The following is a 21,800-nucleotide window of genomic DNA, read 5'->3' on the forward strand; positions in this document are numbered from 1 at the left end:
CCAGGCCCAGCCCCCAGTCCGCTGCTTGTGAGCTGACCCACCAAGCCTGCCTTGGCCCATGCACCTTGCTTATCATCCTCTTGACTTGAAAACCTTCTTCCTTTGCTGCTCTGAACATTACTCACCCCTACCTTGCTGAAAAGAGGAAGGCAGGTAGAAATTTCTAGGCATGCTGAAGGAGCTGATTCTGCCCCTCCCCCTCGATAATGTGGGTGTGGAAAGATGATATTCCCTGTCAGGTTTTATTGACTCAAATCCACGAAATGCAGACATTCCACACTCAAGTACTAGGCTTGGGTTGACTGTAGAGGGAGTGAGCATCCCTTTTTAACCCCTCACTGCCGGAGCTAGCTATTCATCCTTTAGCTGCTGTCAGCATTGGTTTGCTTGACATCCCTTTGGTCTTGAACCAGGATTTTGAGCAATGGTCTGGGATCTCCATGCCTTGCTATGCAAAGGATGGGCACCGTGAACAAAACAAGAGCAAGGCATCCCCACTCCCTAGGAGTTTGTTTGGTCTGGTGGTGAATTCTGTCTTGGCACAGCTTGGAAAGCCAAGAAGGAGTTAGTTAGAGGCAGGGGTCTTTCTGAAGCAGATGTGCTGTTGTTCTTCATCTGTCACCTCTGGCCCAGAACTGGGACTCATCTCTTCTCCCCTCCTCTTGTCCCATTAAAACCATCCTGACTCTTACCTCTTTTGAGTAACCTTTCTTGGGGTTTCTCTCTGCCCTGCCCCCGGTGGTCTTGTGCAATTTGGTCAACATCACCTGTGTTTGATGAGTTTATGTGGCCTCGGAGTCTGAGATTAAGCTCCCATGAAAACCGATATTGCCATGTGGCTCTTAGAAGTCACTCTTTTTGATATTAGTCTCTTCTGCCCCCACAGACTCCCTCTGTCCCACATTGGGGTAACCATGGGGGCCACTTCTGGGGTGGGAGAAGGAGAAAGTGAACTGTGAGGAAAGAACAGAATTTTAGGCCCCAGGCCATTGTGGAAGTGTGGCGTGTCTCTCTCTCAGATTCACCTCCTGATTTCATTCAGTTCACAGCACCACTCTAACAGCTGCAGCCTCGCCTGATCCGTGCTTTAGAAGCCATCATACGGGTGCTGGGTGGATAGGGGACAATGCCTGTCAGTGTATGTGCGGCAGGTGGGGGTAGGGCTGGAGATCAGAGGTGAGTGACACTCACAGTGATGAGTGACACTTAAGGACACTCAGGAATAACCTTGAGCAGGTCAGGGAAAGTCTTTTGGTTCTGAGCAACTAGCAAGATGGCATAGCATCTGGACCTCTTCTTCTCAAGTGTGTCTATGGGAGTGCCCACGTCGCTCTCATGCACCTCTGGGTGGACGTGGGAGGGGAGCTCCTTTTTTTTTTTCTGCTTGTACCTCAGATGTCACGGCTTGCCACCCCTGGGTTGGGCGACTGTGTAGTCTGTGTTGTTAGAGAGGCCAGGTAGGGAAAGGGGGCGGTGAAGGAGGAGAGATGCAGTCACACAGTAATGAGGGAAAGTGGGAGCTAGGATGCACTTTCTGAAATAGTGCAGCCAAGATGTGTCCATACTGAACGGGAGAAAAGAGCTGTTGCAGTGTGTGAGCCTCCCTGAAGACAGGCAGACCTGAGTCCTTTCCTTCCCGGGGCAAGCGTTCCTGAGTCTGAGGGAGTTTCAGTGAGAAAAGCCTCATTGCAAAGGGATACTGTGGGAGTTTAAGAAGAGATGGAAGAAGGGATTGGCCAAATGCTCTGCCTTGGTGTTCGCAGGCTGGGCAGCCCTCTGTCTGCCACACACACATGCATATTCCTTATGACTGGACTTTCTTGCATCTCTCCCTCCCTTGCAGGGAAGAGCAGATTTTGCTTTTTCTGGAAGTGATTAGCCCTTGCTAGCAGGATTCAGAGTGAGAAGTCGGTGTCTGGAGGGGAAACAGCCAGCTCTCTGGTAATTCTAAAAGACAACCCGGTGTCAATGATGCAAATACCCAAACCTAGCAAGATGGGCTCTGAGGAGGAGAAAGCGATGCTAGCTCTGAGTGGGGGTGTCCCAACTTTCCTGGCTGGAACCCCATTTCTATTAGAGGCTACATCCTCTTCTTGGCCCTGCTTTAGAACTTCTCAGGTTAAGGTTAGACCTGCAGGCATCCTCCGATTGTCATGCTTCCTGAGTGTCTCTATAGTCCTTACCTGGGGCTGTTTGCCCAGAGAAGGATGACCCATATCCTCCAGAGGTATGGACTCTGCCCAGCCCCCAGCCCAGGAGGCTGACCCTTTTTGACATTCTATTCTGCCCTCAGCTCTCTTACATCCAAACCTACTCCTCCTCCTCACCACGAGTTGATTCATTAATGTCTCGGAGATGAGACTCGCTCTAAAGAGGAACTGCGTGGCTCCTTTTTTTAAATGGCAAATTAACAGATGGGTCTGGAAGCTATTAAGATGCTGTAGACACAGTTGGTGAAGTCGGAGGTGCCTGTACGGGACTGGGCGTATGAAGGAAAGTGGGCAGGGAAGATGATGGGCAGGGGAGGATGCTTGGAGGAGCAGAGCCCGAGTATACATCCTGGGGAGAAGGGAAGGGTATTAGGAGGTAGCTCATCTGCAGAGTCCATCTCCCAACTCTTATTTCTAGCATAGGCCAGGGAAAAGTTTGTTTTGTCTTTTCTCCTTCTAGAAGTTAATTACAAACCAGGAGAGCTCTGCTTTCCTTGCAGGCCAACCCTGCTGTAGCAGGACAGCCCCAGAGTTGAGTGAGTGAAGAACGCGAGACAAACTGTCAAACATTCAATATTCTTTTCTGCAGTACTGTGAGCTTCCCATTATAATCTCAACCAAGTCAGCTTGGTGGTGTTTTTTTTTTTCTTCTTTCTTTCTTTCTTTCTTTCTTTCTTTCTTTCTTTTTCTTTTTCTCCAAATAGAAGTTTGGAAGGAAAGGGGGAAAAAAACGAATCTTGCCCTGGGCTGAATTGAAGTGCTTTACCTTTTTCAAGTTTTCCTTTCTCCTTGAGTTTAAAAAGAAATGCACATTGGGAAAGCTGGGAAGTTACAGAAGCATTATGAAAGAGGGTTAGGGGCAGACTCCCAGGAAGGCAGAAAGAAGACAACAAAAAGAAGTAAGAAAGCGATTGGACAAAAAGTTGGTGGTTACCTCTGATGGAACAAAGCAACACTGCAGAGACTCCCGCAGGCGTGATTCTGTTACGACTCTTGAATGTACGTGGATACATTGCTTGTGAGCCCAGCTCACCTAGAGAAGGCAGAAAACAGTTTCAAACTCCAAGTCACACTCCCTTGACACACAGGCTAACTGGGTTCCTTCTTGCTTTAGCAAAACAACCAGGCAAACAAGGTGAACCACCTTGAGACCTTGACAACCCTCTGAGGTCATGCTGTCCACTATCTGTGTTTCTTTCCTTCACTGTCCCCAAGCTCAAAAGACTTGCACATCTGTCCCACCCTGTCCTGTCTCAGAACACATTCATTTCACGGAATCTGCTGTCAAGAAACCGAGAATTTACCCATAGATCTAGTCTGCTAAGGTGCTTGTAGAAAACAAAGTATAATTCATTGTTTTCAACCGATTTGAATGAGGGATTTTACTGACTGGCGTGTTGGTTCACATCAATTTGCAGAAAGCAATGGTTAAGATGGTTAAGATATCTGAAAAGTGGGCTGACTGAAAGAGGTCAATTATCCCAGACAGATATGCCTACAAGATCTGGAATAAAAAGGCAGCCGAGACCCAAAAGAACTTCCTCTGTCGAGCTCTGCTGACTGATTTCTCCAGGGCCTGACATGATATTATTTAGGTCTTAATTTTCTACTTCCATCCCGTAGCCAGGAGAGCCCCTCACTGCTGCACGTTGAGTTAGCTGTCTGCTCCTGGCTGTGACCATGGCCAGCAGCTCTCTTCTTTGGTGTATCTGATGCTGTCCGCCCAAAGTTCTAAAGAGTTTATACTTGAAACTGTTGCAGAAGCAAGTGTATTTTGCCTTCCAGTGTTTGTCATGTTCCTTGGCAACATCTCTTTGGTGAAATTACAAAGTTGCGATTTGACTTTGTGGATGTGTAAGATGTCTCAGGTGGGCGGAGAGGGGCCCCTAATGGGATAAAGGAGGACTTAGGCTGCCTTCATTGGGAACACCCCTTCTGTGATGATTTTGGCCCTCTTCACATTACTTTGAGAAACTCAAACTCATTATTTTTCCCTGAGTCACATTTATGACCTCATATTTGTACTCCTTTTGTTGGTAGACATTATCAAGGGGAAGAAGGCCCTGCATAGGGAGTTCACCAGCAAACCCTAACAGGATCTGAGGCCCTTGGCCTCAAGCCTCTAGTAGGCTTCTTTTTAAAAGAAATCAGGGCAGATTGTCAACTCTATTACTTTTTCTACAAGTAGAACCAAAGTCTTATAAAAAGGCAGACTAACATAATCTACTATTTTGCTACCCATTTCAGCATCATGGCCTTATTCCCACAGTCAGTTTGACTCTGTAATTTTCTAAGCGAGGCACTTGAAATCAACAGCACAGAGGTCACAAGGCCACGCGTCTCAGCTGCTAGTCAAAAGAGGTTTCTCTGAGAGCCTTGGCGTTCGTGCTCTAGGCCCAGCCTCAATCTCGTTTTCTTCACTGGAAGCAGTCTGCTTTGCTTTATGCTTGGTTCTTAATCATCAGCAAATAACTTTTTTACTCTTTCAGATGTGAGTGACAGCCTCTTTCGGTCCCTTCCCTGTGTCTTGAGTCTTGCTGACCTCCGGGTTTCCATCCACCAACATGATTTCTCATGATAGTCCCTGGTCCTTCCCCCCCCCCCCCCCAGTTTCTCTGCGTTCTTTTCTAAAGTGCAATAACCTGATCTAAGCAGAATCCTCTAGTAAGATGTGAGTAAGGCAGACTGTTGAAAAAAAAATACAGCATATGCTGAAGGAAGGAGGGTGGCCCAGGGTAAGGCACCACCCAGTGACTATGTGGGTAGTTATGAAATTTAAAATGTGACTCTGGATGCTTCTCTTCTCACCTGGAGGTATGGGGGCGGGGCTTGTGGTGATGTATCACAGCAGTGAGGTCCTGCGTGTGTGAGTGTGTGTATCCAGAATCACCCTCCGGGACCCCTCCAGTGTATGTAAGATCCCTCTTGGAGACACAAAAGCGTAATTCCTGGTGACTGTTGTTCCCTTTCTCAGCTCCGGGTCAAGAAACCAGCCGCTACTAGGGTGGAAGTATGAAATGATGGGATGAACCTGTATGAAATGACATCTAGCAGCTCTGCCTCTGCTATGCCTGATCCTCTGAAAGAACCCGGGTGCCTGTATGTCCCGAATTCGCTTCCCATGCAGTCTCCTTGAGAGGCCACACGCTGGCTCTTCTTCTGCAAATGGCTCCATAGCACCACTCTTGGAAATACTTTGAGACTCTAGAGCCAGTCACTTTGGCTTTCTGAAACCATAGCATCTTTCCCCCTCCCAGGGAGATCCGGCTCCTTTAAGCAGTAATAAGTCGGGGGTAAGGCTGATGAATGGACAAGGCGGTGGGAAGCCACAGTGTTTTCCCTAGGGAAAGCTGCTGGGAGGAGTATCGCTACCATCTTGAAAGGCAGGATGGACCAGAGGAGGGGAGAGCCCCTCACCATCTGTGACCATGTGGACAGAGCTGCTCCTCACGTGGGAAGATAAGTACCTCTTAGGCAAGACCAGTTTCATGTGACAGCAGTGTGCTGGGCAAGCTGTGGGATAGTTGGGAAAGAAGACAAAAGGAAGGAGCTGAATATGCATCAAACATTTCAGATAACTGCCCAAAAAGAGTGGAAAAAAGAATGTCCCACATTTCTGCATAAAATAGTAGACGGATCGCTCAATTTAGCTTCCTGCTTTGATGCTGAGGGTAAAGGGACCCAGTTTCTTTGGGATGCATGCAGAGAGGAAGCCTGGGATCAGAGCCCCTGCTCACTGCCCTCCGCCCTCTATCACAGGGCCACCGCCTCTGCAATTCCGTATTCAGATGAGGTTACCACTTGGGTCAGACTGCCATGGATACCTGCAGGCCCACGGACATGAGGCTACCATAGCATTTCTGGGAAGATTCCCAACACCCATTTACCATACTTGCTTCCATGCCTCCAGTTTATATTTATGGGATGGGATTGGTTGGGGCAAGAGTGGGCTGGCCCAGTAAAGAGCAAAGGGTAGGGAGCCACCCAGTTATCGTCTGGGCAGCTGGGGATAGTCACGGCTATGCTGCTGCAGATGGGTGTTTCCCCCCAATCTCAGTCAAGAGTTAGGGGAAGGGGGGAGGGACTGAGCTCTTGTATCACTCCATAGCCCCCTCCAACACATGTAGAGGCCCCTTTTGAACACATTTGAGGGAGTTCGTTCCACTAGGAACTTGGGCAGTGGGCATCAAAAGGTAGGAGTTTGTCCTGTCAGGAACTGCCATTCCTCCATCACCTGTGAAAGCTGTGAGGCCCTGAGTTTCGGCTGGGTGATGTCTCAAGCAATAGTGCCTGGCCTTGAGAATTTACTTGGTACCAGGAGCCCTGTTCTGCATTTTCCAAGCAGAATCTCACTGTATTCCCTCTGCCCCCCCCCACCTCCTTCACCATCCTTCAGCCCACAGAGTATAGAGGCCTATTTTACAGACGGAGAAACCGAGCATCATGCCTTGCCCAAAGCCATGCTACCACTATGTTGCCCATCTCTATCTTCCCTTAGGTTCTAGAAAAGTAGCTCACGGTCTTCTACTCTCCTGACAGAGTCAGGGATACCCGAAATGCTTAAGGAAGCAGCCTCCCTGATTGTGCCTGGGACAACTTGTTACCGTAAAGGACAAGAGGGTCAATGACCTTCCATCCAGAGCTGGTAACACTCCCGCTTAGACTGCATGTGAGGTACAGATGTGCCCAGGACAGCGAGAGGGTTTTCTTTCAAGGGTGGATGCTGTTGACTGAGATGAAGGCATACAAAGAATTCTAAGAAGCAGAATGAAACGTTGAAGTCCATTGAGGGAAAATCAGAAAGAACGCAAACGCCTTGTGTGGCTTAGAAAGAAGCCCTGGGCAATTGAGCATGAGTCACAGCCTCCGAGAGAGGTGAGTGGAGCTCGGGAAGGGAGGAAAGATGAGGTCTAGGGAGAGGATGGACCTCAGGGCATCCCCAGTTTTAATTACTGAGACCCACAGCTCGCTAACAGGTCCATTTATCACTGTCCCTCCATGCCCCCTTTCCCTATTTATAATACCCAGGGCTGCACATGCAAGAGAGAGCTGCAGCCAACTCTCGCATGCCCATTCGGACTGTCCTTCCTCATTTCTGCCCTCCTAGCTGTGCTAATTCCAGACTTCACTCCTTCCCCAGTCTCTGCTCCCTTCCTCCTCAAGTCCTCTGCCCTGAAGGGCACAGGAGGAGGAAAGGATCCTGAGACATTCTAATAGCCACTGCTGGGTGTGGCCTCCAGCTGTTATCTCTGGGTACCAGCCCAGCGTGGGACCCACACGCCTGGTCTGCAGGACCACAGCAGGGGTACCTGAGCAGAGTCCCTGGCTGTGGAAGCAGGTTCAGCAGCCTCCAGGAACCCAGCTCTGCAGAGCGCTGTTTTCGGTCCTCTTTACCTCCTTCCAGCTCTTTGCTCTCCCAGGATCCTCCTTGCCTGAAGCCACTGTTCCCATCTCCAGGGCCCTGGGAGCTAACGTTCCAGCAAGGCTCTGGGTGGCTAGAACCTTGGCCCTGTGCCCTGATGTTGGTAGAAGAGTCTTTGCTTCCTGTAGCCTTCTCAAACACGCTCATTATTCCTTGTTTTTCTGGCATTTGGTTTCATGTCCTGTCCCCATTAGCTTCTGCATTAAAGTCTCATTACTCGGGACACCTGTCCTCTGGACATATTGGTTGTTCTCTTGGCCAAATGTCCTTTTCTGGGAAGTGTGGTTCCCACTCTTTTCCCTCTTCCTGCACTCCAGCTGCTCCGTGGGGAGGGACACGGGCCCTGGGATGGGCTATTGATTAAGTGGCATCTGAGAGTGCCTTCTAGCTTTCTTCCATCCTCTCCTTTCCTAGGGCCCGGGGTTTAAGCTCTTTACTGGGGATTTAGCAGATGGATCTGGGGGTGGAAGGGTGGGGAACAGGCAGGCAGTTGTTGGGAAGTGGTTCCCCTCCACCACCAGTTCTGGAGTCAGGGTCAGATTTCAGCAGGAGAGAGGAGTTGGGACCTCACACTGGTATTGAGGCGGCTCTTTTGGAGGATGAGCAAGTCTCCCATCAAGCCACCTCCGTGGAATGATTGGCAGGACACCGGTGCTGCTTCAGAGCATGAGGAAGACTCTGGAGTGCTGCCCTTCGGCAGTGCCCCTAAGTCAGCTGCCTCTGACTTAAGACTGCGTGTAGAGAAGAAATCTGCACAGAGTTTCCTGGGAGTGACAGCCCACAGGCTTGGGGAACCAGCACAGGCCATTGGTGTTTTGATGACCCACAGCCAGCTTCAGATTCAGGACCCATGTCCATGCAGTGAGTGCCTCTTCTCTGCACCCTGGAGCATTTGTGAGGAGGAATGTCAGATCTTTAAGCAGAGAGTCTGCTGTGTTTCTCTCTTCTCTTTAAAGTGGCATCATTAAAATGTATCGTCTTGTGACTTGCGATGTCTCCTCGACCACCACTGCTTTCCCATCTGTCCTGCTCTTGATGCCTGGCCACTTCTGTCTCGTCTTTCCAACCCCTTCCCCCTCCAGCCTTTCTTCTTGGATTCATCCAACTGTGACTTCATTAAATTGCATCAATTCTCATGCCACTAATTTAAGATTTACCCAAATTGGACCTGGACAATTTTTTTTATTTTCTCTGTCTGATAAAAAGCTACGATGAGCAGATTAATATCTCAGACAAGACTGCCAAGATTGTGCAGGGCCATACACCACCCCACCACAACCACGGATGACAGATTGTCTCTAAGCAGGCCAGGTAGACAGTTGGCATGCTAATGGCTAATCTTTCATATCTATCCCAAAAAATACCTTCAAAAGATCAGCTTTGTTTTATTTTTTTGTATTTTTAAAGTTCATTTAAAACCCTACAGTGGCTCAAGGAACAGTAAAGTGTTATTTTACGGCTGAGTCTGGTGGTTTTGGGCCTGATACTAGCTATTCTGGAAGCTGAAGCCTCAAGACCACAAGTTCAAGATCTACCTGAACTATATAGAGTGAGTTTGGACAGTTTAGTGAGACTCTCTTTTAAAACAAAAAGGCAAAAGACAGCTAGGGATAGAGTACCTGCCTACCATGCATAAGGTCTTGGTTGAATCTTCAGTTTTGTGCCCAAGTGTGCGTGCACATGGGCAGTTATTTTTTGAATACATTCTGTAAGTCCTGTTTCACCAGTTGGGATTAACCTACCCCAACTGCTATAGAATGAGTCTTTTGAATTCCCTCTGGAAACTATATCCAATTTCCCTTATCCTTCTTTCTTTTCTCGTTTCATTTCCCTACGTATTAGAATCTATAACTCTTTGGGCTTTGAGAAGTAGTGTTATAATGTCATAGCTGCAGGATGGCCAGCTGGCGCTGAGAAGAACGGGGTTCAGAGGCCAACTTCAGACAGAGGGGACAGAGGACTTTGAGATTTGCCTTTGTTCCCATTGAGGATCTTGCTCAGTGGCCTAACGAACTCATGCCTAAATCACTGTTTTAACACCATTGTTAGGAGGAGGCAGCACCACACCTTCTGTGAGAATGGCCAGAAGCAGGCACCTTAGAAAAAGAACTTTGACATCCTCCCCTCATCTGCTTATGTACTCTCAAGGGACAGATAACAAAGGTCTTTCCTCTTGCTTCTGGAGATTGTCATCCATCTTTTCCTGTCTTGGAGCATTTTCTGAATGTCAAGATAGCAGGCCGCTTCTGTCACATACTGTCTCCATGATCTTTAGTGAGTCTCTTGGCCCCTCTGGTCTATTAACCCAGATGTGGGATATGGGTGAATATACTGGAGCGCTATGGGCTTCTCTGGACCATCCTGACCCCAACACACCTGGAAAGTCAGGACAAAGGTGACATCTTCACTTAAAAGAGAGGCATCCCTGGGCATGGAAGAGAATACACTTATCCTTATTCATTCCTTATCTTGTAGACCTTATCCTCTGCAAATGACCTCATAAGGATGCTTGGTGTTAGCATGTTCTTCTTATAGATCCTCTTGATAGAAAAGGACTTATAATGCTTTTTTCAGTCCCTTCCCTCTGAGTATCATCTCCTCTCCTCTTGGGGTATAGGTGTCCATCCATTTACCTATTCTGCAGACAGTCTAGTCTATTGTTAGGATGCTTTTCTAATTGACGTTGGAGAACCCAAACTGACTCCTCACATCCACAAGACTGCAAAACACCTCCTCAAGGACAACAGTCGAGGCCCCTCCATCCTCTTTTCAGGATCTAGTATTTGAATCAATATCCATAGAAGCCTTCCCATGGGATGTGACTTCCAGTCTCTCTGGCTATGCAGATGCTGTCCATCTAGGGGATACTAACCACATATGGAACCTAGTCACTCAAAGAGCTTAAAGATTCAGAGGGCTCTTTAGGAAAGCTGGTTGAAAAAAAGCAGTTCAAGGGAGCAGTTTTTCTTGGTTGCAGGTCCCATCAATAGGGCTGTGCAGGAAGTGTGAGACTAATTTGGTCAAACTGGGACAGTACTTAGCCTAATGAAAATGACTGAGTGACTGACTGAATAGCGTTTACTTGAATTAACGTTATTTACTTGAGCGTGGGGATGATGATAATTTTTAAACTTATCTGAAAGGAGAAGATAGGTAGAGAGAAGCAGAAAGGAAAAAAGAGAAGGGACGAATAGGAAACCAACTGACTGTTTCTTTAGTCAGGTTGATGTGACTGTCCACCCAAGCTCCCGGAGTAATCCGTGGATTTGCTCCTGTGTGAATCCTCTGTCTCTCTACGGGCCGTTATCTTGGTGCTTTCTAGTGCTGACAGGCAAAACATGATCTGCCATGGCCTGGTGCACAGGAACACATACTCTCTCTGCACCTGCCTCTCCAAGTCCAAGTACAGGGCCCAAGAGCACCTGGCGTGTGAGCAGGTGGACTTCTGGTCATTAGGCTGTGGTGGGAAATGGGGTCTGCGGATAGTTCCTCTCAAGATGACTATGGCCACGGCTAGACCATGTGATTTGAGAGTTTTGTTATGTCAACTTTGTTGAGTCAGACCCCGTGATTTCCTTCTTCCACCTGTGCTACGGCTGTGTTTCTGTAGGCTGAGCCCATTTAAGATTTAGTTAGTCAAATATTTACTTAGTGCTTCAAAGGCACCAGGCTCTATTATAAGTGTTTCACAAATATTAATGAATTTAATCTTCACAATAACCCTAAGAGGTAGACTGCACACACACACACACACACACACACACAGGCCTTATTACTATGGCTTAATTTTTAAATGAGAAAACAGAGCCATGGGAATGTAAGTAGCTGATTAATGAGTACTAGTGTACCAAGATGGCCAGCATCCCAACTTAGGTTCCCTAGTTCAGAATCCCAGCATTTGGTCAACAGGCTCTGCTGTCTGTGTTTGCTCATCTAGAGACTGAGGTCTCTGCCAAAGCAAAAGCAAAGCAAACAAAATGAAAAAAAAAAAAAATCAAAACCAACCCAAACTAACCAACTCTACAATAAATCGGCACCTCCCACAAAGGTGCTTTTATAAACTTAGTTGCCATGTGGTTAGTTGTGTGGTTATGCTAAGCCGTCTTGGCAACTGCTTTCAATTAGCCAGTGGCAACACTTGACACACTCAAATCTGATTCATTCTCAAATCACCTAAAGATTGCTGGAAAGTCTGGGCTTGATTCTTCTGGATTTCTTAGACCTGGGTAAATTTGCATTATGTTTCCTGGGTCTGGAGGAAGTGCGTGGCGAGAATGCTGTTAGGAATGAGCGGGGCTACAGATGCTATAGACTCTTGGCTGGCCCTTTATCAGCAGCCTCAGGACAGGCACACATGGGGCAGCAGCAACTGGCTCTGCTTACTTGAAAAACGGAATAAGCAGGCTGCCCTTTCCTTGCAGAGATGTTTACTGGCCGTGATGAATTACAATTGTGCTGGGGACAACTCAGACCTGCAGAACAGCTCAATGCAGATGCATAGACATTGTTAACCAACAAATGAGATCCCCACATCCATTCTGCGCCTCTGTGTGAGGAGAGCGGTCTTGTGCACACACAAAGCCAGCAGCTGTGTTTTTCAAGTGGACTGTGAGAGAACTGGGAATAGGGAGACATAAATTAAGCCATTCTCCTTGGTCCGAGGTTATTAAAAATATGTTCATTTCAGTTGTCCTGACTGCAGATTTTGGAGGATAAAAACACCCCAACTGTCTAGAAGAGCGAGGCAAAGGAGAGGTCAAAGAGGACGCCAGCTTGTCCTCAAGTTCAGTGCCAGTAAGAACTCAGTTATTTGCAACTCAGATAACTGGAATCCTTTACCTAGATGGAATGGAGCATTTATACATCACTTCTAGGGAAATGTAAAAGAAGCAGATACCAGAGCTTTACAGGGAAAAACCAATACCAACTTCCATGATCTGCCTTGCAGCTTCAAGAATCAGTCCCCTTTCCTAAGCTGTGCATTCTACTTTGCCTTTTCTGCAAAAAAGGACCCAAAGTGAGGCTGATGGTCCCTCTTACCAAGCATTTAACTTTTTAGTGACAAGAGAAAAGAATTAGTTATATTTAGGATACACAAAGAGTCAGGGATGTCTTGGGAAATGTCTTCAGAAACAGGAGTCTTCTCATTAGTCCTCAGGACTAGGGACATTAGCTGCAGTAGTTTATTCGTGGACAAGTCCATCACCTTGGCCTTTTATCATACCTCCTCAGCACCATCAGCTTCTTCCCATTCCCTCCCTGAAGGAGAAAGGACGTGACTGGGGTCTGACTGTCCAACTGGTCTTGTTCTTGCTGTGGAACAACTTACTGGACGGAGTATATTTTCTTCCTTCTGAAGCATTGATGCGACTCAGGCTGCTACTAAAGTCCACGTGGCTTTTTTCTGGGGTCCCCACAAAAATGTTATTAATAGACCCAGGACTTATAAGGTGACCTGAAGGGTCCCAGCTTCTCACTTATTCCACAGGACCCGGCTTTGACCATCTATCTCCTGACGGGTGGAAAGTAAGGTAGGAAAGTCTAAAGTTTCATTTTGTGTTCCTTTGCCACATTTGCTTTCAAACTGGGTCATTCACAAAGGCCAAGAGACCAGAGCTTAAGAGAGAAGGGCTTGGTTCCTTACTCTGGCCTCACGCAGAGCCAGGATTTAATGAAGTATAGTCGTGCCTGTTTAAGGCTTTTATCTGACCAAAAGATTAGCTGGTGTTCAAAGTTGTTGGTCTTAATGACTCACGGTGACAAATAGACCTGAGTGGCTGAGAGGCAGCTGAGGTCAGAGGTCCAGCTCAGGTTTTTTGACTAAAGATTGAATACTCTCTAAAGTTCTCTTGTTCAGAGACCATGATAGGGACCTAAGAGGGAAAAACTGTGATTGAGGGGCTAGAAGGAAGGAAGGGTGGATCGATGGGGGAGAATGGGATTGATGAATGTGTGTGAGTAAATGGATGGATGGATGGATAGGTGGGTGGGAGACAGATGAGTGGATGAACGAATGCAGTGGATGGATAGGTCAACGGGTGAGACAGAGAAGGATAGAGGATGCGTGGGTAAATGGCTACACGGATGGGAGGATGGATGGATGGGAGTGGATAGATGGGTGGGTGGAATGAATGGATGGATAAGTGCGTACAGTAGATATTCAAGCTAGTGAGTAACTGGTCTTGATCCAGTCTTTCACTAATAGCTTCTGCATGCTCACATATCCCCTGGCATTTGCTGAATCAGCAGGCCCTAGTGGTTAGTTTTTATCATCTTAACAAGGCCTAGAGTCATCTGAGACGAGGGAACCTCAGTTGAGAAAAGTGCCTTCATCTGATTGGCTCATAGGCAAGCCTGTGAGAGCATTCTCTTGACTATTGATTGATGTGGGAAGGCCCAATCTACACTGGATGGTGTCACTTCTGGGCAGGTGGTCCTGGGTTCTATAAGAAAGCAAGCTGAGCAAGCCATGGGGAGCAAGGCTGTAAGCAGCATTTTTGCATGGCCTCTGTTTCAGTTCCTGCCTCCAGGTTCCTGCTTTGTCTTTCCTCAATGAGGGACTGTGATTAGAATATAAGTCAAATAAACCCTTTCCTCCTCAAGTTGTTTTTGGGTCATGGTGTTTAGAGCAGAAAAAAAAAAGGACAAAGAAAAAAAAAAAACAAAAGCAAAATAGGGCACCAGTCTGTCTGGAGAGAGCAGAAAGAATCATTGAGGAGGGAAGAAAATGGGATACACAAGAGAGGTGGTCTCTGTGTACCAAAGGATGCTCAGGTTCAAGTCACGAAGTCCAGACTTTGGATTTCTGTTCCATCTTGTTTGAGTGCTGAGTGAACTCTAAGCCTTAAATCCTCAGTAAAACTTTGGGTACTACAGCTGTAAAGGTCACAGTTCTAGAAGCGAAGGCAGGGGGCTAGGCAGGAAAACACACATAGACACTAAGTGCTCTTAGAAGGCAAGATGGCATTTCCACCATCCTGATGACTAAGTGCAAGGCACAGGACTGAGGAGGGCCCACGTTTCCCGGCTGAGGGATCAGACTTGGATTTGTTTCTCAATTAATCTGCCTTCCTTCCAAGAAGCTCGCACGACAGGAAACTATCAGAAGAAGGAACAGGGAAATCAGCAAGAAAACAGAGTTTTTAGGCAAAAGTCCTTGGCTTGATATGTTAGATAGTGCAGCCGGTATGATGGATGGGGAAGAGGACTGGGAGTGAAGGTGTTCCCCAACTTCCTAAATCAAGTGCATTTGTTGTCCTTACCTATGATGGGACACCAGGTTCCTGGTGGGGTGGAGCCTTGCCCTTGCTCCCTCACTTGGCCAGTTCTCTGTGTCTCTCCCGAATTTCTTTTTCTCTAACCCCCCCCCCCCAGTTCCCTCTCCTGTCTCTGAATGTGTTTTTGAAAAAGCTTTCTGTCCACATTTCCTTGAGACCATTGACAACATTACCCGAGATTTTAAGCAAACAAATAAACTTGACCCAAATCATTCATTTGCTAATTGTTTCTGCATGCCCAGATATCACCTGGCATTTGCTAAATTAGCAGGCCCAGCTGGAGCGAGCAGGAAGCTGCTCTGAATGGCTTTCTCTTTATTTCCCTTCCCCTCTCTGGTTTTCATTTTCTCTCCTGCCTTTTCTACTGGATTCTCTCTCTGTCTCCTCTCTCCCTCTCTGGCTTCTGGTCTGGGTCTCTCCTTCCTCTCTCCTCCTCGTCTTCTCCCCCTTCCACTTCCTTATTTCATGTTCTTCTGGCTCTAACTCCTATTTTTTCTTTGCCCTGACCTGTTTCTTCCCCCTTCTTTTGCCTCCTCATCTGCTTGGGTCCCCCCAGTAGCTGAAAGTTGCTGCCCACTCTTACAAAGCCTCCTCAGTTCTTTCTCAGTGACCAGGTTTCTTTCCTGTGGTTAGAAAGTAGCGCAGGCCTTAACCCATTTCCTCTGGCATATCCGAATTAATTAGGTGAGGCCGGGATCACACAGTTCAGAATTAGAATAATATTTATCAAACACCCTGGAGAGCAAGGAATGGAAGGTAGAGAGGAACCAGAGCAAAGAGGCAGGTCACTGAGCCGAGGGACAGGACGAGGGGCTGACAGGGCACACTGCTCAGATCTCCTCCATCTGGGAAAAGGCTGAATTCTGAAGCATGTTAAGGACCCGATAGGGACCAGGAGCTTATGCCTGGCCATTATTCCCTCGTGGATATTGTGTGTGGTCAGGAGGTCTCTAAAGGGGCTTTGAAAAACACATTTCTAGCTAATCCACCTTTGGTAGTTTAAATGTGATTGTCCCCCATAATCTCATAGGGAGTGGCACTATTAGGAAGTGGGTATGGCCTTTTAGAGGAAGTGTGTCACTGTGGGGCAGGTTTTGAGGTTTCATATGCTCAGGATACCACCCAGTGTCTCATTCAACTTTCTGTTGCCTGCAAGATGTAGGACTCTCAGCTACCATGTCTGCCTGCACGCTGTCGTGATCCCCATCATGATGATAATGGATTTAAGTTCTGAAACTGTAAGCAAACCACCCAGTTAGATGTTTTCTTTACAAGAGTTGCTGTGGTCATTGTGTCTCTTCACAGCAATAGAAACCCTACCTAAAACACTACCTCTCTCACTGGACTGAGATTCTAATCAGCCTAGCCTATCGGGCCACAGACGATCACTCTGGAGTAGTTTCCTATAATCACATGGTCTAGGTCAGCTGTAGCCCAGAGTTCTAACTCACTGTCAAGCAGTTAGTCAGACCTCACTCACTTAGATCCACTGAGCCCGCTGCTCTTTAGGGAGCTGATCATTAAGCAGGTCTTCTTGGGGGATGGACTTTAGGGGCCCCACAGTTGTGGGAGATAGAAGACTCTCAGGAAAACCCACTTACATTTCCCCTGTAGACAAAAGTGTGGCATTGGACAGGCTACCTTACTCCTTTCTGTGCGTCACATCCAGGCAAGTGCTAAGACTTGAGGGACTATGGAGACTCCAACAGAAAGGACACTCACTTTAGAGTCTTTAGCCTCTCTGTATCCCCAGACCTGCTGGCATTCAGTCTTGATTGGATGTTTATAGAACTAGCCACTTAGTTCACCCAGTTCCGAGCAGATTTCCCTTGGGGGCCCCCCAACCTCACCACTGTCAACTCTTGGTAACTGTCATGATGGGCTGGCCATCCTGTCCACTGCAAGATATTGAGCCCCATCTCTGGGTGCCACACTGCAGACACCAGCAGCACTTCCCGCCTTGCTTGTCAGGACAACCAGAATGTCTCCAGATATGGCCAGCTGTCCCAGGACAGAAAGGTGGGAACACAATCACTTGACTCTTGAGAGTCACTCATGTAGAAGCAGTCCTGCTTATCATGTGTTTAACCACGTGACTCCATTCTTCCCCCTGGCCATCGGAAAAGTAGACAGGAGTCTCTCTAAGCATATGGGAAGCAAATCAGTGAGACGTTTCCTCAGTACTAGCTTTAATGAGATGTAATTTACCTAATGGAATATTCATCCTTAAATTTCCAAATGTCCAAGATTGTGGTTTGTATACGTTCTGTCTTTAGCAGCTGCCCCAATGTTTAAACTTTTTGTATTATTTTCCAAAGGAAAGCCCATACCTATAGCAGCCCCCTTTCTCCATAGGTCTATCCAGCCTGCTTCTTTATTTAAATCTAGGCTTCAGGGTGTCTCCTTTCACTTAGGGTGGCGTGTTTTGAGGTGCTTCCGTGCTGTGGTGTCTATCAGTACTTCTTTCCTTTTTATGACCAATTAATATTCTGTTGTGTGATCACAACACAGTTTGCTTATCCAGCCATGAGCCAATGAGTACTTGTCTTGCTCCTGCTCTTTGGCTGTTACTATTCATGATGCCATTAACCTTCTCCATACACAAGCGCTGTGCAGGTCTGTTTTCATTTCTCTTAGGAGTAGGCTGGGCCATACATTTGCTATGTTCTTAGCATTTTGGGGAACTGTTAAACCATTTAGCAAAGGAGCTGAGCTTTTCTATGCCCAGCACCGGAGTGTGAAGAAGTCACGGTTGTATCCTCATTGGCACTTGGCATTAACTGCCTGTTGGGTTATGGCTGTCTGCAAAGGTATGCATAGACACCACAATGTGACTTTTATGGGCCGTTTCCCTAAGAATCAGCGTTGCCATCACTCTAGAGAAATGCCTGTTTGAATCTTGCATCCATTTTTAAAACCAAGGAGTGTTTTATTGTCAACTTTCAAGGTTCTTTCTGTAGATTTTTTTTTTAGAATTTATTTTATGTGTATGAGTGTTTTCTCCAAATGTGTGCGTATAAATCCTGTGCCTGTCTGGTGTCTGCAGAGGACAAAAGGGCATCAGTTGGATCTCCTGAAACCGGGCTTATGGATGATCATGAGCCGCTGTGTGGGGGCTGGGAACTGAGCACCGGTCCTCTACAAGAGCAGCAGCAAGTGCTCTTGACTTTTATCCTCTTATGAGATATGCCTTACAAGCATTTCTCCCATTCTGTGGATTCTGTCAGCTCCCGTGATGGTTTCCTCTGAGATACCAATGTTTTGAATATCTCCACGTGTTCTCCTGTTGCTGTGTTGCTGGTATTTCCAGTGTCACGTGTAAGAAATCATCACCAAATTAAGAAACCACGATGATTTGCATTTGTATTTTAAGAGTGTATAGTGCTTGGATTAACATTTAGGTGTAGGATCCCTTTGAATTGATTTGTATGTAATTGTATGTAATGTGAGATTAAGATTCCAGCATGGAAATCTAGTTGCTCTAGGACAACTTTTTTGAAAAATGTTCTTTTTCTACTGAATGACATTTGGAGTTTTATTTATTTATTTAATTAAAAAAAAGATGTGTTTTTTAATTAGGGTATGCCTGCACGAATTTATGTGCACCATATGTGTGCCCAAGGAGGCCAGAAGAGGACATTGGATCCCTTAGAATTGGAGTTACAAATAGTTGTGAGTCACCCAACCTGAGTGCTAGAAACCGAAGCTGACTTCTCTGGAAGAGCAACATGCTCCCTTAACTGCTGAATCTGCTCTCCAGCCCTAACACTTGTCTTTCTTGTTGAAAAAGATTTAAGTATAAATGTAGGAGTTTGTGCTTGAATTTTCAATTATATTCCTTTGACCTATATGTCTATCATAATTTGTAATTCAGTCTTTTTTAACCACAGAGAGGTGATAGAAAGGCGTGTTTAAGAATTAAAAGGGTGAAGGAATGAAGATACCAAACATGGGTGTGCAGTTGAAAAAGATACGTGAAAGAATTTAGTTTTAGAATCAGGAAGGATCTTAAAGTTTGTCTTTGTATAAATCCCATATTTCACTGATGGGGAAAAATTGTTAAATTTCTGTGTCAAAGACTAAGATTTACTGGTGGTTCATGGCTCAGCAGTGGCAGACTTGGGAGTTGGACCTCTCCTGTGACTCTCTTTCTAGGCAATGCCTACCTTCTTCCAAGGCCCCGAAGGATGGCTCTCTAGCCTGGACCCTAAACTAGCTGGGTTTCCTTTATAGAGCTCTTGGCTTCTGTCTTAGCCCTCGCTGCCAGTTCAGCAGAGCGAACGGGGTAGGCGGAGAGTGTCTGCTCTTTCTTGACAGGCTGAGAGAATGGAAAGCCAGCTAGGGGAAAGCATCTGGAAAATGTGAAATTGCTGTATAAGTGCCGCTAAATGATAAGATTGCCAACTTAATGCTCTTCAAGGCAGGGTCACTGTGTCACAGGAAGCGCAGAGGAAAGAAACAGCTCGCCTTAGACATATCCATCAAGTGTCGTGGCTGTCACTTTCATGAGGATGAAGCTGGACATGGGGATACAAAAAACCGTGGGAAGGGCTGGGAGATCTCAGATGGGAGAGGCTTTGAAGGCACGTGCCTTAGGGAGAACCCGAGAAGAAGGGAGAGTTTGGGCTCTACTTATGCAAAATTGGAGGCATAGGGCTTTGCCAGTAACTGGAATGATACTGACCGGGAGTGGTCTGCTGTGCCTTGCCACATGCTCCTCCTGTTCCCTTCCATCAATCCTAAGTGTCTTTTTTTTTCCCCAGGGCCAGTGGGTATCTCATGTCACATATAAATGAGGGATTCCTGTTTAGAACCTGGTGGCAGAGGGACTTGTCTTAACTTGTGAGTCCCTGGAGGACAGAAGTAGGCACCCCACCCTACCCCATCTCTGCCGTGATTGATGTCTGCCGAGTCCCCACTACATGCCTGTTTGGAAGTTGAAGCTTGGTCTGTGTCAATAAAGCCGGAGCTCTGGTCACCGAGTGTCTGCCCTGGCAGTCTCGCTGTGTGTCTACCCATGAGCACACGCCTCCTGCTCTAAACTGCATGTCTGCACCATCCATGCGTCCTGATGCTTTTCCTGTTTTTTTTTTTTTTAATCTATGGTTTTTGTTTTAGCACCTAAGACATGCTTTTCTTTGCAACAGGAGCTGTAGGCTACACTTCCGTGAGTCACCAATTTCTAATACATGCTACATGGCATGTATTTGGGGACGGAAAGGTTGGGCTCCCTGACAGAAAATGATCTCCTTTTCACTGGAGGACCAGTAGCCCGGGTCGTTCTGAGATACCGAGGATGCTGTTGTGGCCTCTATGGGTATCAGGAAAACTAGTGTTTTGAAAGGGCTTATGGTTTACAGATGTGGAATAAATTGTAGGAAAAGATACTATGCTCACAGCATTTTTGGGTCATGCCAACCTCTCTCCTCTACCTCTGTAGACCAGCGGCAAATGAAACCATCTTTTGAGTGCTCATAGCCTTTATCTCTGGCTCCTTCTACAGGTTTTCAAACATTCAACAGAATGCCGGTGGTAGTAAGCTGGCGTCTTTGTGGCTGTGTGCACCCAATCAGCGAGGCTCACTGTGTACTCTCCTTATTTAGGGCTCTGGCTGACATACTCAGACAACAGGGACCAATCCCCATAGCACACTGTGAAAGAGAAACCATCTCGGCCATCGATACCTCTCCCAAAGAGAACACACCGGTCCGATCAACCTCAAAAAACCACTACACCCCTGTGCGCACGGCTAAGCAGACTCCAGGTAAGTGAGAATTGGTCACTTTGTAGTTTTATTGACTCTTTTCTGAGGTTCTTGTGATGTTTCTGCTTTGACTGGGCTGGTCGTGAAGTGCTGTGCAGTGGTGGATGTCTTAATAGACAGGACAGGCTTTTTTGTAAGAGTCTGGGGACTGTCTTCCTGTGAAGGCTTGGTATGAGAGAGAGCAGGTCTGGGACAGATGAGGACTGGTGGCCCATATGTGATTTTTCTAGTGACTGGTGTGATTCTCTAATGTGAAGTAGAGTTTGCAGCAGCCATGGTAAAGTATGGCTGCCCGTTTACCCATGTGACAGGAAGGTTTGGCATTGTCCAGGATGCCAGATGCGTAGGAACCAAGACTGCATTCTGACAGAGAAACTGCTCAGCTATTGGAATCCCAGAGTCCTTTTTAAGGACAGCAATGGTATCTGCATTTTAGCGTGACCCTTTCCTGTGAGATATAGGTTCCCTGGATATAGGATGAAGTGTCTTTTTATATATGTGGAAACTGGAGCTGAGACACCTGAGGGTGCCAACTTCTACAGATGCTCAAGCCCCTTAAACGTGAATGGTCTGGTGCTGGCATAGTGCCACCACACATCTTCCTGTATATGTTAAATGATCTCCAGATTCCTGAGAAAATCTAATACGATAGTAACATGATGAGACTTACTATGCATGGACATTAGGGAATAATGATGAGAAAAAGTGTGTACCTATTCAGTAAGGTCCAGCTTGGGGTAATAGCTTTGATGCATGGTTGGATGACTCCTGTTGGGTTGAACTGTGTGGCTGGTTGGATGTGCAGTTACATGCAGAACCTGTAGATGTGGAGGGCTGAATGTGCCTTTGACTTTTTTTATTTCATCATCATGATAACACTGTGAAGGAAACTGGGCAAGATTCCTTGTGTAATGGGTTAGTGAATGAAACTCAAGCTCAGTAACTTGGACAAGATCAATAAGGTGTAAGAATAAGAAAACAAACCTGCAAATACCAGTAATATATTGGGCTATTGGTCTAAATATTACTCAGAGACTTTTATAGGTATGCTATTATCTATTCTTTGTAGCTGTCTTGGAGGTATTTATCTCCCACTTTATATGAGAAATATATATATATATATATAT

The 21,800-nt window shown here is 46.6% G+C and overlaps 1 protein-coding gene across 1 annotated transcript in view; it reads left to right on the forward strand.

Annotated features, from left to right (window-relative positions):
* Shisa6 (shisa family member 6) overlaps positions 1-21,800 on the forward strand; it is a 289,273-nt gene that overhangs the window by 1,672 nt on the left and 265,801 nt on the right. Inside the window, exon 2 of the mRNA XM_050162848.1 lies at positions 20,513-20,673. Within this exon, the coding sequence (XP_050018805.1) occupies positions 20,513-20,673 (161 nt within the window). The remainder of the gene's footprint in view (positions 1-20,512; positions 20,674-21,800) is intronic.

Source organism: Alexandromys fortis, unplaced genomic scaffold (genome assembly GCF_014885135.2).
Source record: "Alexandromys fortis isolate MF-2015 unplaced genomic scaffold, M_Fortis_MF-2015_v1.1 scaffold_84, whole genome shotgun sequence".
Taxonomy (NCBI): Eukaryota; Metazoa; Chordata; class Mammalia; order Rodentia; family Cricetidae; genus Alexandromys; species Alexandromys fortis.